The sequence below is a fragment of the Ananas comosus genome, linkage group 5 (genome assembly GCF_001540865.1).
Source record: "Ananas comosus cultivar F153 linkage group 5, ASM154086v1, whole genome shotgun sequence".
In the NCBI taxonomy this organism is placed as follows: Eukaryota; Viridiplantae; Streptophyta; class Magnoliopsida; order Poales; family Bromeliaceae; genus Ananas; species Ananas comosus.
The window spans coordinates 6,345,927-6,363,378 of record NC_033625.1 but is presented as its reverse complement, the minus strand read 5'-3'; the positions used below and the strand labels follow the sequence as shown (position 1 = coordinate 6,363,378).

General features: G+C 31.4%; 1 protein-coding gene across 1 annotated transcript; it reads left to right on the top strand.

Moving 5' to 3' along the window:
• LOC109710225 (probable polygalacturonase) lies at positions 2,225 to 17,157 on the top strand. The gene is made up of 5 exons (XM_020232716.1): positions 2,225 to 2,730; positions 6,048 to 6,168; positions 14,501 to 14,675; positions 15,703 to 15,773; positions 16,289 to 17,157. Exons 1-5 carry the CDS (start codon positions 2,362 to 2,364, stop codon positions 16,924 to 16,926), a joined length of 1,374 nt encoding a protein of 457 aa, XP_020088305.1. The 5' UTR covers positions 2,225 to 2,361; the 3' UTR covers positions 16,927 to 17,157.

Here is a 17,452-nt window from a genome sequence, read left to right as displayed (position 1 = left end):
ATAATGGAGCCTTAAATTGAATTATAAATTGCTATGTATCATCCACAAAAATTTTTGAAAACCCATAGTTTTTTTTAAAAATTATTTGACTCTCCAATTATTGCCAAATCACTACGCTTGAATTTGTTAGTTTTCCCTATCAGGGAGCTTAATATTAATCATCTCTTTTTGTTGTTTTATTTTAAAAAAATATTACTTGTACAATTTATTATAGAGCATATATCTTATATCACATTATCGTAAAATTTAAAACATTATTTTAAATTTTTAATATTAAAAAAGTTTATAAATGGGCGAGTAATTATTAACCTTTTAAATACTAAAGAATAAATTTAACTCTATAATATAGATATACAGATAACATTACTCATTTATTTTTACATGTAATCTTGGAAGGGTAATACTATTTATATGTCTAAAAACAGAGTGTATATCTGACTATCTTATTTTTTAAGAATAAGCTGTTCACACTAATCGTATCACTTTATTTTTTTAAGAATCTTAAAAACAAATGTATAAATTCTTGGTCGGTGAGTGTTCTGTTTATGTTTATCAGGCAATTTTCTATTACTAATTTTTATCTATTATAAATACCATTTTATTCATAAATAAATTCTTGTTTTCTTTGGCAAATTATACCAATTATTATTATTACATTTAATTAAAAAAAATTTAATGTCGACGTGTTAGCAAGATAATGTAAAATGAAAATATTTTATGGTATTAAGTTACTCAATTGTGGCGCCTCGGGAATCACGGAGAAGAGGTGGTCTCCGTAATCTTCGAGACGCGGATCCAACGGTCAAAACTGCACCAATAAATGCACTCAAATTCAATCCCCAAAACAAAGATTGGATAGGTACCACTTTCCTTTTTCACATTAAATTTTTTTCCTAATAATTTTCTTAACTTTTAAAACTTAGTCACGGTCCAAAATATTATAGTCGAACTAAAAATTTTAGCTCTATTGCATCTTATATATAGAATAATTTTTATATTCTTTTTTTTTTAAATTCTGATATTTTTGTTAGATTCAGACTTACAAATATCAGGCGATGTGGGACTCCTTATAGAATAGACGTGCTTTATTCACAATATTCATCAGCATCTTACTATATATAAAACCTCGGATAGTTCTACATATAAAATATAATATGATTAAGATTCTTAACCTAACTATAATATTTTAGACGGTAATTCAGTTTTAAAGGTTAAAAAAGTTAATCATGTTAGGAATTTAATTTTTATGAATTCTTCGATGGGAGCCGTAAGATGCATATCTTTTTGGGGGTGTACAAATAGATTTTTTTTTTTTTTTTTTTCCAATATCATAGCATTTTAAGTGGTGAGCCTCTACAAGGGAGTGGTGCACGGTGCACCGGGTGCGCGCAATTAATTTGTGGCGGCCTAGACCGTGTTCCCGTGACCCACGGCGTGAACTCCCAGAAGAGAAAAGCGTACACCGAACTTAACGGATCACGCGTTCCTCGCCCGACACGTCAGACCCTCCGTTATCTTGCTCCCTCGGAACATCTTAAACAAGCAATATTATTATTTAGCACCATGGACCGGAGAAATTTTCACACGTATCCTTGTAGATTGTATATTTACAAATTAACCCTCTTTTGATGAATATATACGTACTCTCTGAAAAGTTTGAGACTAATCTATCCTAAATATTTAATTATTATTTTATATTATTATATAAAAATATGCATATATTATTATTATAATATCATGCTTAACAGTAAAATATTAATTTCCAGACTAGATTAAATGGATATAAGTTTTTAAAATTTACTTTTTATAAGACTAATTTGTGCTAATAGATAATAAAATTAACTAAGTTAATTTTAAGCAATTGGATTTTGATATAATTTGTTGAAAAAAAAAATTGGTCGGTTTGACGAAAACTAGATCGGTTCATCGTTTCGATGGGTGAGCAGCTGATCTGATTGATTCAATATCCTGCTCAAACGATTAAGTCGAACAGTTTTATAGATTGGGTCACGATCGGACTGGTCAAACTGGTCGGTTCGTCCCAGTTTTCAATCATTGATAGCGATACCCTGAAGATTCAATAATACAAATTTTGCTGAGTTTAACAATTCTAAAGGGTGTGGCATGTGTAATTTCTAAAGTTGTATGGGTAAATATGCAAATCCAAATTTGATTATATGAAGAGAGAGATTCTCAACCATTTAGCTTTGTTTATGAGGATCAAGTTAACCACCAATTGCGTATAACCTCTAGAGAGAGAAACAAGAGAGAGATTAGAGAGAGATTAAAACCTATTTCTCCTCTCTCTCTCTCTCTCTCTCTCTTTCTCTCTCTCTCTAAACATAGCGTGTATTATGGGACATGGATGTCCCCGAGAGACCCCATCTCCTCCTCACTAAGAAGCCTCCGCCATGGCCCATCCTCCTCTTCCTCTTCCTCACCCTCTTCCTCCTCTTCCTCCACCCCTCCTCGACCCCGAATCCGAACCCGAACCCGAACCCGAACCTGAATTTGAATCCGAATCCGAATTCGATCACCTGCGCGGGCTTCTACCGGCCCCGCGGCCCGCCGAGGAAGGCGGTGGGGTCGATCGTCGACTTCGGCGGGGTCGGCGACGGCGCCACGTCGCAGCTCAACGTGCCTCGGGGGGCGTGGTTGACCGGCAGCTTCAACCTCACCAGCAATTTCACGCTGTTTCTAGAAAAGGGTGCAGTAATTTTCGGCTCACAGGTATGTAATGCTACGTCATTATCATGACCACTACTACTATTATTATTATTATTATTATTATTACATTATTTGCTATTTATTGTTATTATTTTTGAGATGTTCTTAGGACATCAAATGTCTTTCATGCAATTAACTTGTTCTTGATTTCGTGACTTTCAAATCAACGGTTGGTCCATCAAATTTGATTTAAAGTATTTAAAATATTTAAAAATAAATTTTATAATTTTTTGATATTATTTTTCTAATGATTGATAGAATCTAAAATCAATAATTTTTATAATATAAAAATATTTAAATTCTGTAAAATTTTGATAAAATTTTTTTATACTATATAAAATAAAATCAATATTTTTAATCTAAAATTTTTGTGCCATATCATTATTTATTTTTTAGCTTTTTATTTTCAATCGTTGATTCTGAGCCATTTTGATAACTAAGTAAATAATATTAAAAATTATGAAATTTACATTTTAGGTATAAGTTTAATTAACATAGCGGATGGTTTTGTTTGGAATTAATAGATTTGATGTGAATTAGATTAAAATGTATGGACCAAAATCAAACTATATGGCATATTTTGAAATTGAAATATGAAACATCATAATATGTTCCTATTAAAATTAGCAAATTTTTTTGTCTTTAATACATAATTTATTTATAGTTTGATAAAATATTCTGTTATTCTAGGGAATATATTTGATACATATATATTAAAGTTTACATAACTATAACTATTTAAATTAATCAAAACCTGCAAATAAATCTTTTTTATTTTTAAGCCATTATTTTTTTCAGAATATATAAAAAATATATTTATTAAAATTTTGATATGGAACAGTGACCTTGTCTTTTATATGGTTTTGATTAATTGGTTTCATATGGATTTATTAATCACTTTTTTTTTTGTTGGATTTTTCTAGGGGTGTTTATGATGTATTTTTGGATTTTGTGCTGTTTTTGGGTTTAATGTGATGCAGTGCTTTGGATTAAATTAATGGGCATTTTGTCATTAATTAATTTTAATTATTTTGTGAGCAAATTTCTTTTTTGAAATTTATTTATTTCGAGAATGATTATGTGAATATTCAGGGAAGCATATATAGTTTTCTTTATATCAAATTGAGACTGAATTTAAAATAAATTGAGTAGATTTGAAACTCATAATCATGATTGGAGTCATTAATTGAAAATTAATAATTCTTAAAATGCTATTAGTTTTTTTAACATGTAATTATGTCTCTGAACTGTTCACATGCAGATTCTTACCAATTATTCCATTAAAAATTCAATTTGAATGCCTTATCCTTGTAATTTAATTTGGGAATTAATTAATGTAATGTGCAACAATTTCTATATAGAGGCAAAGTAAAATTGTTTGAGAAGGAAAGAGAGAAGCAACACATTTGGTGATTTAAGAGGTATAATTTAAAGCTGGAAATTTCAAAATATTTTGTAATTTAATTTATTTTGCCCTTTGGGTTGACCTCACCAACCATGCATCTAATATTGGGAGGAATAATTTAAACCTGGAAATTTTTGAATATTTTGTAATTTAATTAAGGATAAACTTGAAATACTTTCCCTGTGGTTTCATATTTTTTTTACTTTAGTATCTTGTAATTTAAAATGCATAACTTTAGTACCCTGTGGGTTGTGGCGTCAATATCTCCGTTAACTCTCCGTTAAATCATATATAAAAAACTTCAGATGCCCCATCTATAATTTATTAAATATTCACTTTAGTATCATGTGGTTTACTGAATTTTATTTTAGTATCCTGTGATTTTAACTTTATCATTGATATAACAAAAAAAAATTAACGGAGGGAATAACAGAGAGAAAAATGAAATTATAAGACTACTAAAGTGATATATTTTAAATTATAAAGTACTAAAGTGAGAAAGCGCGAAAACCACGGTGCCACTATTTGAAGTTTTTTTTTTAATTAAGGAAAAACTTCAAAAACCCCCCCTGTGGTTTCGTAGTTTCTCACTTTGCTCTCCTGTGGTTTAAAATATATCAAATTGCCCCTCTGTGGTTTCGTTTTTATCTTTTCGGTAGCTTTTTCGTTAATATTTTATTAAATTATATACAAAAAACTTCAGATACCCATCTAGATTTATCAAATATTTACTTTAGTACCCTTTAATTTTAACTTTATCACTGATTTAAGAAAAAAAATAATGAAATTGATGAGAAAAAGAGAAAAAAGAAACCACAGGGGAGCAAATTGATATATTTCAAACTACAGGGTGGCAAAGTGAGAAACTACGAAACCATATGGATTTTTTTTCAAGTTTTCCCTTTATTTAATTTTGCTTCCTGGGTTGACTTCACCAACCATCATATAATTGAAAGATTCTTCAGGAATTAGCTAAAAAATAAAGTGGAATTTTTTATTACGGAGTTAATAAATGACAGAGTACAAATTATTTAAATTAAGGTGATTTAATAGGTGGAATTTAAAGCTACAAGTTTTATATAATAGCCTATGAATTTAATGTTTTAACCTATGGAGTTGACCTTATCAATCAACTACATGCAGAGGAAGTTTCAAAAATTAGGTATTAGCATTGAATTAGGGAAATTTATCAATTTAGATTAAGGAAATAAAATTAGGCTATTAAGGATAATTAAAAGCTGGAGGGTTTATAACATTCTATAAATTTAATGATTTTAGTCCTTGGGTTGATTTAATCAATCAACTACTAGTGTTTCTTTTTTATTTTTCATTCTATTTGTTTCGTTAATTTTTTTTTTTTTAAATAAATTTAGTTAAAAATATTAGTTAGAAATATGAAGCTATTAGGGTTCGAATTTGAGATCTCGTGTACGATCGGTATCAATCAACTACTAAAGAAAAATATTAAAAATAATGCTCTTATATGGAATTATTCAATAAAACTTTGATCTATATATAAAATACAGAGAGTATCCCACTAACAATTTAAGTTTTTGGGTTGAGCCTCAGTCATATAATATAATATTAAATCTTAATTCAGATCCGCAAGTTTATGGAGAGTTTAGTGACAACGTGCTAAATCGCTATTAGAATAACTTCTAAATTATAGATTAATTTTGTGTTATATATTAATTGTGATCGCATTGAATTCGTATCATGTGTCGTTCAGGGCGGAATGAGATCGAATATAAATTTAAAATTTAACATGTTCTTAATCAAAAAAATCTGTATTTGTTGGGTTTTTCTAATTTGGACTAAAATTAGGGAGTGATAGGTACATGGAAATGGGATAATCTTTTATTTTGATTTTGATTTTATTTTTATTTTATGAATGAGTTGGATTAAATTGTGGCAGGATCCTGAAGAGTGGCCTCTGATTGAGCCATTGCCATCCTACGGCCGAGGGAGGGAGAGATTGGGGGCTCGCCACGTCAGCCTCATCCATGGAAATGGCCTCACTGATGTTGTAATTACTGGTATGCCCTTCGTTTTTTTTTTTTTTTTTTTTTTTTTTTTTAATTACACATGCTCCGTAATATAATTAATCATTTCTTGTTGTCTGCGCCAATTGATAAATAAAGAAAATAAGGCCCCCTGTGGGGTTAAACGAGAGCCGAATTGAGCGAGTGGAAGTCGGACTCGTTGTTGGCTCGTTTATTAAAGACACCTGCCCGGAAACACGGAGTGAATCGTTTTAAGTATCGAGGTCCGAAAAATTCGCTCGTGTTGACCTCGTTTTATAATGGTGAACGCGCTGGCTCACGAGACTGGTCAACCAATAATAAATTAATATAATAATTAGATTAAATTATATATACAAAATAAATTTATCAAAATCTTATCATATGCTTTGATCTAATAGTTAAATGTTATTATATAATCAGTCTTTTTATAATTAAGGCTGATATTATATTTTATGTTACTAAAAAATTAATATATAAAATTATATATATATAGAATTTTTTGATTTTTATATATAAAAATATAAATTAAATAATTATATAAATAAAAAATATAATTAATCGAGCTGCTTATCGAGAGCCCGAATACAAGGCGAGTTGACCCCAGTCAGTGTTGCTTTATTGAACACGAGCTGATAAATCCGTCGTGTTCGGCTCGTTACTATATAACCAGTGATGCGATCTCTGAGCTCATTTACGAGCGACACCAAGCTGAGCTCGCGAAAGCGAGCTGGATTGCACCCCCAGCATGTACCTAATGGTTGTAGGTTCTCTCTGTCTTAAAAAAATTATTCATGTAAATTTTTTCACCTTCATCAGTCATGAGATTCTTTACATACTGTGATGGCCATTAATTAGATTGTTTAAATGAAAGTCTTATACCAATATGTCTTCCACAGAAGAAACATTCATTAATAAGTTCTCTCATTGTTGTGTATGACGGCTAATAATTAGAGCCAAGTGACCTTAGGTGTAATAGTAATTTTAATTGTTGAAAAAATAATACACTTGATATATCCTAGAAGTTTGAATTCAAAATTATGTTATGGTGAGGTTTTGCAAGTAAATATAGAGCTTTTTGGAATAGTGGTATCACAAGTTGTTTTAGAAAATGGGACCAAAGCTTGTTTAATTTCGAATTAGATGCTTTAATTAACTTGCGTTTTTCCGACGTCTATTAGAATAACTTTAATACAAATTCTGTGATTGTCCAAACATTTAGGCCCATTGGATGGCATAGTTTTAAAAACTTCATGACAATTTTTATTTTATGATTTTGGTCTAATGAAATACGTAATTCTGTAACTACAAAAAATTTCAAGATTCATTTTTTAAGTGTGTGTTTTGATTAATATATAAAGCGGGAGATTACTTCATATTATATAAACATATACTTTCCGTGCTTTAGAGAATTACGAGGCTCACCGTATTGATAGTTGTTTTATGAATAGTGCATTGATTGTGATCGCCCTCGTTAAGAATAAGTCTACGCATATGGAAAACTATCTAAACCAAATTTGATAATTTTTCGATATTCTTACATAGTGATCAAAATTCAAAAATGGCATTTTTACATAGCGATGTCGCACACTTTTTAAGTTCAACGGTTGTAGAACATTCAATTACATAAATATTTCCTAGAAATTCACTTAATATCAATAGTAAGAGCAAGTAAATTCCTGTTTATGCAATTTTGACACGCTTTTATATCATTACTTTGTCTTTATGACGATTCTCTCTATTCTTAGATTTTATTTTTAGCTACTGTATTAGCAATGAAGGATCAAATAATATGAATTTCTGTATTTCTAAATAAGTTACAATAGTGTAATCATTTTAACTAACGATATGATGAAACAAATGTCTCATCGTTGAAATAAGTCTTAAAACAACAAGAGGCCTCGTACTTTTGAAAGATATAGTGAGCCCAATTCTCTCTTCTCTCCTCCTCTCCTCTCTCTCTATATATAATATATATATTATTATACTATATATATGAATTCCGACTATTATCATTTCATTCACCAAGCGATTGGTGTTATCAAGTTTTCCGCCGTTAGTTAGATGATTCCTTTTGATCAATTCTATCGTTTAATCAGAGTACTGTTGATTCAACTAAACCTCCATTAACTCTTAGAGGATCACTATCATTCTAGACATATATCCTTTCATGCTAAGCGTTGCCTATTAATAGGTATATAACCCTAATTCTTAAATATATATATTATAAATATGTATATATATATATGTATATATATAGAGAGAGAGAGAGAGAGAGAGAGAGAGAGAGAGAGAGAGAGAGAGAGGACTACTACGCTCCCACGATCATAAGTTGATTTCAATAATCGAACTTCTAAATTAATAATCCACACCGTTAAATAAAATTTTAGTATTTAAAATTTCTAAAAAATAAATTTCATAATTTTTCTAAATTATAATAATATCCGTCAAGCAGGTATAAAATGAACAGTGTTAAAATCAAAGGACCTCCTAAAAATAAAAGGTTGAATTTTTCATTTTAGGATCAAAGTTATTGATCTTTATTTAGATAGTAAATAAAATTTTTTATAAAAAATTCAATCAATTTCTATTCTTTTACACCGTGAAACTAGCAAGTATTCTATACCAGTTGTTAAAAATTGCTAATTTTAAGATATTTTGATCGTAAGATAAATAATGTTGAAAAATGATAAATTTTGGTTTCTAGAAATTGCAAATGCTCTCAATCATATTTAAATGTATTAATTGTTGCTTCGAAAGCACTATCACAAAAAATGATTTATGATTACAATGACGATTGTACTCATAAGAGTATAGTACAAATCTATACATATGTATAAAATACTTATAGAGGCATATACATGCATGGCATTCTTTTATTGATTTATACATAGTGCAAACTAACACATCAGCAAAAAAATGGGAGGTAGAGATAAGTCCCTACTTGGTGTAAAAGCCAATAAATGGTTGGCTCATGTGTCCTAATCACATTTGAATGGTAAAATGGCACAGTGCCTATGTTTCTTTTTCAGAAAGAAAATGACAAAGTTTTTGTAAGGCCATTAGGGCATAAATTGGTAGGATGTTTCTTTCTTATTCATTAGTCCAATCCTTTGAATGGATTGCATTGGAAATATCTTGCATTTGAAGTGAAGCTCTTGTTGGATTTTGTGGAGGGGATGCAATTGGGTAATTCGTTATCTCTAACACATTTAAGTTGTAGATTTTTAATGCCTTAATGGTACATTAATTAGTCAAACGGTGACCCGTAAGATGATATCCAGTATTTTAAAATATTCAAAAATGGCATTCTAGTTAGGGATGTTGATTCTGGTTGGTGGGTCGTGCTTGTATTTGAGAAAATTTTTATGATAATTGTGCCAACTCATATCACTTTTGGATTCGACAAGTTTGTATTGTATTGTATTGATTTCCAATATATCTCTCTAGGGCAATGTTTGGTACTTTTGGCCTTCTCTCTCTCTCTCTCTCTCTCTCTCTCTCTCTCTATATATATATATATATATATAGAGAGAGAGTCTAGTTACTATACTATCGATAGTATTAACCTCTTGATACTATCGAGTTTTCTGATGTTAGATGAATCTTTTGATCATTTTTATTTNGCTCGCGAACAGCGAGCTGGATTGCCACCCCCAGCACTGCCTAATGGTTGGTTAGACTGTCTCTCTGTTAAAAAAATTTTCATATAAATTTGGTTTCACCGTTCATTACAGTCTGAAGATTCTTACATTACCTGTGATGGCCAATTAATTAGATTGTTTAAATGAAAAGTCATACAGATAGTCTCTCCACAGAGAGACAATCTAATTAATTAAAGATTCTCTCATTGTTTGTGATGAACGGCTAATTAGAGGCCAAGTGAACTTAGGGATAGTATAGTGGTAACTAATTTGAAAAATACTACACCTTGTATATCCCTAGAAGTTTGAATTCAAAATTATGTATGGTAGGTTTTGCAAGTAAATAAGAGCTTTTTGGAAAGTGTTCACAAGTTGTTTAGAAAATGGGTTTTAAGTTTGTTGGGAATTAGATGCTTAATTAACTTGCGTGATTCTTCCGATGTCTACTTAGAATACCACTTTAATCTAAATTCTGTGCATTGTCAACATTTAGGCCCTATTTGGATGGATAGTTAAAAAACTTCATGAAATTTTTATTTTATGATTTTGGTCTAAATGAAATACGGAATTCTGTAACTACAAAAAAATTTCACAGATTCATTTTTAAGCTGTTTGGATACATATATAAAGCACGGGAGATGTACTCATATATATACATATACATCTCCCGTGCTTTAGAAAGTACGGAGGCCTCCGTACTTGTAAGTTGTTTTCGATGATAGGACATTTGATTTGTTGATCGCCTTCGTTAAGCATAATCTACGCAATTGGAACTATCTAGAAACCAAATTTTATAATTTTTCGATATCATTTACCATGTGATCAAAAGATCTCAAAAATGGCCATTTTAATAGCCGATGTGGCACACTTTTAAGTTCAACGGTGTAGAACATTCCAAATTACATAAAATTTTACTAGAAAATTCTACTTAATATCAATAGTAAGATCAATAATTCTGATTGAAATTTGAGTCTTTTATCATTATTTTTTTATGAGATTTTTATTTTTAGCTATTTATTTTTAGGCTACTCGTTCATTAGGCAATGAAGTCAAATAATATGAAATTTGATTTCTAAATAGTTACAATAGTGTAGATCATGTTTAACTGAACCGATAGTCGAATCAAATGTCTCATCGTTGAAAATAATTTACAAACACAGAGGCCTCCGTACTTTTGAAAGTATAGGAGCCCAATTCTCTCTCTCTCTCTCTCTCTCTCTCTCTATATATATATATATATATATATTCCGACTATTATATTATCAATATCACCAAGCGTTTGGTGTTATCAAGTTTTCCGCCGTTAGTTAGATGTATTCCTTTGATCATTTCTATCCGTTAAATCATACTATATATTCAACTAACCATCCACTTAACTCTAGAGGATCACTATCATTCTAACCATATATCCTTTCATCTAAGGTTGCTATTAATAGTATAGTAACATAATTCTATATATATAAATATATTATATATATATATATATATAATATATATAAGAGAGAGAGAGAGAGAGAGAGAGAGAGAGAGAGAGAGAGAGAGGACTACTACGCTCCCACGATCATAAGTTGATTTCAATAATCGAACTTCTAAATTAATAATCCACACCGTTAAATAAAATTTTAGTATTTAAAATTTCTAAAAAATAAATTTCATAATTTTTCTAAATTATAATAATATCCGTCAAGCAGGTATAAAATGAACAGTGTTAAAATCAAAGGACCTCCTAAAAATAAAAGGTTGAATTTTTCATTTTAGGATCAAAGTTATTGATCTTTATTTAGATAGTAAATAAAATTTTTTATAAAAAATTCAATCAATTTCTATTCTTTTACACCGTGAAACTAGCAAGTATTCTATACCAGTTGTTAAAAATTGCTAATTTTAAGATATTTTGATCGTAAGATAAATAATGTTGAAAAATGATAAATTTTGGTTTCTAGAAATTGCAAATGCTCTCAATCATATTTAAATGTATTAATTGTTGCTTCGAAAGCACTATCACAAAAAATGATTTATGATTACAATGACGATTGTACTCATAAGAGTATAGTACAAATCTATACATATGTATAAAATACTTATAGAGGCATATACATGCATGGCATTCTTTTATTGATTTATACATAGTGCAAACTAACACATCAGCAAAAAAATGGGAGGTAGAGATAAGTCCCTACTTGGTGTAAAAGCCAATAAATGGTTGGCTCATGTGTCCTAATCACATTTGAATGGTAAAATGGCACAGTGCCTATGTTTCTTTTTCAGAAAGAAAATGACAAAGTTTTTGTAAGGCCATTAGGGCATAAATTGGTAGGATGTTTCTTTCTTATTCATTAGTCCAATCCTTTGAATGGATTGCATTGGAAATATCTTGCATTTGAAGTGAAGCTCTTGTTGGATTTTGTGGAGGGGATGCAATTGGGTAATTCGTTATCTCTAACACATTTAAGTTGTAGATTTTTAATGCCTTAATGGTACATTAATTAGTCAAACGGTGACCCGTAAGATGATATCCAGTATTTTAAAATATTCAAAAATGGCATTCTAGTTAGGGATGTTGATTCTGGTTGGTGGGTCGTGCTTGTATTTGAGAAAATTTTTATGATAATTGTGCCAACTCATATCACTTTTGGATTCGACAAGTTTGTATTGTATTGTATTGATTTCCAATATATCTCTCTAGGGCAATGTTTGGTACTTTTGGCCTTCTCTCTCTCTCTCTCTCTCTCTCTCTCTCTCTCTCTATATATATATATATATATATAGAGAGAGAGTCTAGTTACTATACTATCGATAGTATTAACCTCTTGATACTATCGAGTTTTCTGATGTTAGATGAATCTTTTGATCATTTTTATTTATTAGATTATACTATTTAACCAACTACCCACTCAACCCTGGAGACCACTATCATCTTAGCCGCACATTCCTTCATCCAACAGCCAAAAACTCGATAGCACCAAACACTTGGTACTATCGATAGTACAGTACCAAAGCTTGGTGCTATTAAGTTTTCGGCTCTTGGATAAAGGGATGTGTGGTTAGGATGCTAATGGTCATCTAGGGTTGAGTGAGTGGTTGGTTGAATAGTATGATATAATGAAATGGTCAAAGGGGTAAATTTAATAACGAAAAACTCAATAATATCAAGGATTTAGTACCTTCGATAGTATAGTAGTTAAACTCTCTCTCTCTCTCTACACACACACACACACACACACACACACACACATAGTGAGGCTGGTATACTTCTGGAAGCACAGAGTTCTCCGTTCTTTCAAATCGTTTTCGATATTGAGACTTTCTAATCGACAATCGATTCCATTAGACTTAATCTAGAATATTTAAAGTACCTAAAAAATAATTTTGGATTTTTCAATATCACTTGCCTAGTAATCGAAGGGGCTCAAAATCAACAGTTGAAAACAAAAATCTTATAAAATGTGATAACATGACATTAAAATTTTAGATTAAAAGTATTGATTTTGTTTTATATAGTATAAAATATTTTCTATCAAAATTTCACGTGATTTGAAAATTTCTACGCTGTTTAATTTGCAAATGGCTCACCATTGCCTTTAAAAATATTGATTTTGAGCCATTCGATCACTAGGTAAACGATATCGAAAAATCACAAAATTTATTTTCTAGGTACTTCAAATACCATAGATCAAATCTAACGAAACGGATCGTCGATTCGAAAGTCCCTACATCGAAAACGACTTGGAAGCACAGAAGGTTCCGTACTTGCAGAAGCATACCAGCTTCACTATATATATATATATATATATACAGAAAACCTCTTTGTCAATACCGCTTTTTCACTTTCCCTCTGTCATTCAAAATCTTATACTTTGCCCCGTAAAAAATAAAAAATGTTCACTTCAACCCTCGCCCTCAATGTTCCATTAGGATTCCGTTTATATCTTATTTATTATACCCAAAATACCCCTTAAACCCTCATCCATGCCCACACACATGTCCTCCGTCGCCTCCTAGCCCTCCGCTGCCTCGCCCACGCCCACCCCTCCGTCCATGCCTAGACACACGTCCTCGCCCTCCTCCATCATCGGGATGAGCAAGATTAAAGAGGAGGAGATAAAGAAGATGAGAATAATTTAGTCATTTTGTCACACCGTACCCCGTTGTGAACATTTTTTATTTTTTAAGGAAGCAAAGTGTACATTTTTGAATTAGCTGAAAAAAAATGAAAAAACGAGCATTGACAAAAAAAATTTAATGTAATTTAGCCTCTCTCTCTCTCTCTCTCTCTATATATATATATATATATATATAAAGTGTCACATGCGGAAAGCAAATTGTCCAAATTTGTTTTGGTAACACGTATAATTTCCCTAAACTTCCCGTCATACTAATGAAAATTCTTAGTCTAGGATAATTGCCTACATACCTCTCAAAAGCTCTCGCCTTTCATATTTATCCTTAGAAAGCTTAAGTGATATAATCTACTCTAAAATTCCATCTTCTTTGAAATATACAGTCTACTATTAAAAATAACTGTTAACATTAACCTGAAATTAGCTAACTGAATGACAAATATAAATAAGGAAAAAAACTTTAGAGGTAGATTTTATCACTTAAACTTTTTAATGATAAATATGAAAGCCAGATACTTTTGAGGAGTATGTAGATAATTATCTCTTTTAATTTATATGCTTGCATTAATTTGTCTATTGCAGGAAATAATGGAAGCATAGATGGGCAAGGGAGGATGTGGTGGGAGCTTTGGTGGAACAAAACCCTAAACAACACAAGGGGTCACCTTGTTGAGCTAGTGAACTCTACAAACATCCTCATCTCCAACATAACACTACTTAATTCCCCATTTTGGACCATCCATCCTGTTTATTGCAGGTAACTTTTCCCTTTTCCTTTAACCCTTCTTTTGACTGATTAAAAGGTAAAAATGTACAGAACCTACCAGAACTATAGCCCATTTTGAGTTGGCTGCGCTGTCTTTCAAAATTTTGATTTTCACTACCAACCATTCAATTTATTTGATTTTTCTCACTACAACAAAAACGGTCTATAGCGACACTTTTAAATGTCGGTATAGGTCAAAAAAGTGCTGCCGGCTAAATTTACCGACACATTTGAAAAGTGTTGCTACATGTGGGGTCGCTAGATATATAGTGACAGTTAAAGAGTGTTGCTATAATCTAAAAGAGTGCTGCTAATTTACCAATATTTATTTAAACATCTAGCAACCGCCGGAACTCTACCTCGTTGGCTACGGTGGCGGAGGAGGACAAGAGGAAATGATCTTCGTTTAGGATTTCAGTCGATTGAGTGACGGAAAAAGGAAAAATGATAATCGAATTTTCTTTTCTTTTTCTTTTCTTTTTCTTTTCTGTTTGTAATCGGGCCGGATGGGCTAAGTGGAGTGGGTCGAGTAGAGTACCCTTTTATTTTTAGTTGGATTGGACTTTATATTTAGACATTAATAGAATTTTTTTAAGTTTTGACATAAACGTGACACATATAAAAAAGTGTCCCAAACATGTGTCGCTATAACCTAATTCTGTTGTAGTGGAATCAGTAAACGGTATTTTGACTTTATATTTTTAGCTAATTATTTACTTTGATAAATTTGTAGCTGCAAGAATTGCATGAATATATTAGTTGAACATGTAAAGATAATAAGGCATTCAAAATTTTAAGTCAAAGTGCTATTAAATCACTTAAATCAAATAAATTGAATGGTTGGATAGTAAAATCAAAATTTTGAATGGTTGGATAGCCACTCAAAATGATCCATAGTTCAGGTAATTTTTATATATTTTTTATCTTGATTAAATAAGATATTCTCTCTTTTCTTTGCAAATTAATGGACTAATTTTCTTTCTTTTTTATTTTTTGTGTGTTCCCTAATTTGTTTCAGCAATGTGGTGATAAGGAATCTAACTATTTTGGCACCTCTTAACTCCCCAAACACTGATGGTATTGATCCAGGTTTGTATTTTAATAATTTGTCTTTTGTTTTGAGTGAAAAGTTCAAAAAAGAAAAGAAAAGAAAAGAAATGAACACTTGTTTTTCCCAAAATATGTAATTCCACAATCCATATTCTTTGTTTTAACTGCTAGAAAGCACTAAAATACTAATCTATATTCGTTGTTACACTTTTTATAGTAACGAGTCTGACTATGGTGCTTCCGAAAGCATAAAGGAATTAATGTTTCTAAATTTTTAACCCTTGGATCAATTCCTTTGATCATTTCTAATTCTTGGATTAATATTATTTTCTTAGGGCGACCGCTAGCTCAACCCTAAAGAGGACCACTTTTCTATACTTTTGAAAGTACAGTAACTCTATACAATAGTTTCATTATGGCATTTCCAAACCTTGTAAGAGGACTTAATATTTTTAAGGTAAATATCAATCTAGATAGATAGAAGCTGATCTTAGACAACTGTGTACTCAATCATATGCAACAAAGGAATGAACTTACACTTTGTTAACCACCAGATTCAAGCTCACAAGTGTGCATTGAGGATTGCTACATTGAGAGTGGAGATGACTTGGTTGCAGTAAAGAGTGGCTGGGACCAATACGGCATGGCGGTCGCCCGTCCGAGCACCGACATCATCATCCAGAGAATCTCCGGCACGACTCCGACGTGCTCGGGGGTCGGCTTCGGAAGCGAGATGTCCGGCGGGATCTCGAACATCCTAGTGAATGATCTCCGCGTCTGGAACTCGGCGTCTGCGGTCCGGTTCAAAACCGACAAAGGGCGGGGCGGATACGTAACAAATGTGACCATCACAAATGTGGCCATGGAAAATGTTAAGATCCCTGTGAGGTTTAGTAGGGGCTCAAATGATCACCCAGATGAGAATTATGATCCAAATGCTCTCCCCAGGATCAGTAATCTTTATGTCGGTAACGTGGTCGGATCGAATATCGCGCGGTCGCCGGTTTTGGAAGGGATTAAGGGAACAATTTATGAAGGGCTTTGTTTCCGAAATGTTAGTTTTGAAGGGGTTAATATGAAAAAGAAGTGGCAGTGTGAGTTTGTTAGGGGAGAGGCATATGATGTTTCTCCAATGCCTTGTGAACAGCTCTTGAGCAATGGGTCTTCTTCATCTTCGTGCAGGAACAAATAGGATGCAAATTTTAAAATTTTTTTACTTGCTTTTCATTTTTTTGGATATAGAGAAGTTGTGGATTATTATATTTGTGAGTAAATGAGTTAGGAGGGGAAAAGATATTGGTTTTAAGTAAGATTTTTTTTGTTTTTTATCCTTGATTTTTATACGAGGACTAGAGAATCAGAGGCATGTAAAGAGAATTTTTCAATGAATAAGAAGATCAGATCGATCTTTTAGATAACACCATTTTGGAGCAGAAGGTGTATTTGATCGAGTTCAAATTCTTTTAGACGTCTCATTTAATTTTTACCCATTCATTTCTTGATATATATAGAAGGAAGAATATTGAATGTAAAATATGTTTGTTTGTGTATGTTTTTCAGAGGAAAAAAAAAAAAGGTTTCATTTACATCCAATAATATGAAGGGTAGAAGTTTTGTTACGGTGACACATCTAAGCTAATCTTAAGTTGGTTTAGGAACCAAATAAGTATTTCATTCTAAGGGCCTGTTTGGATACACAGTAAAATATCTCCACGGAA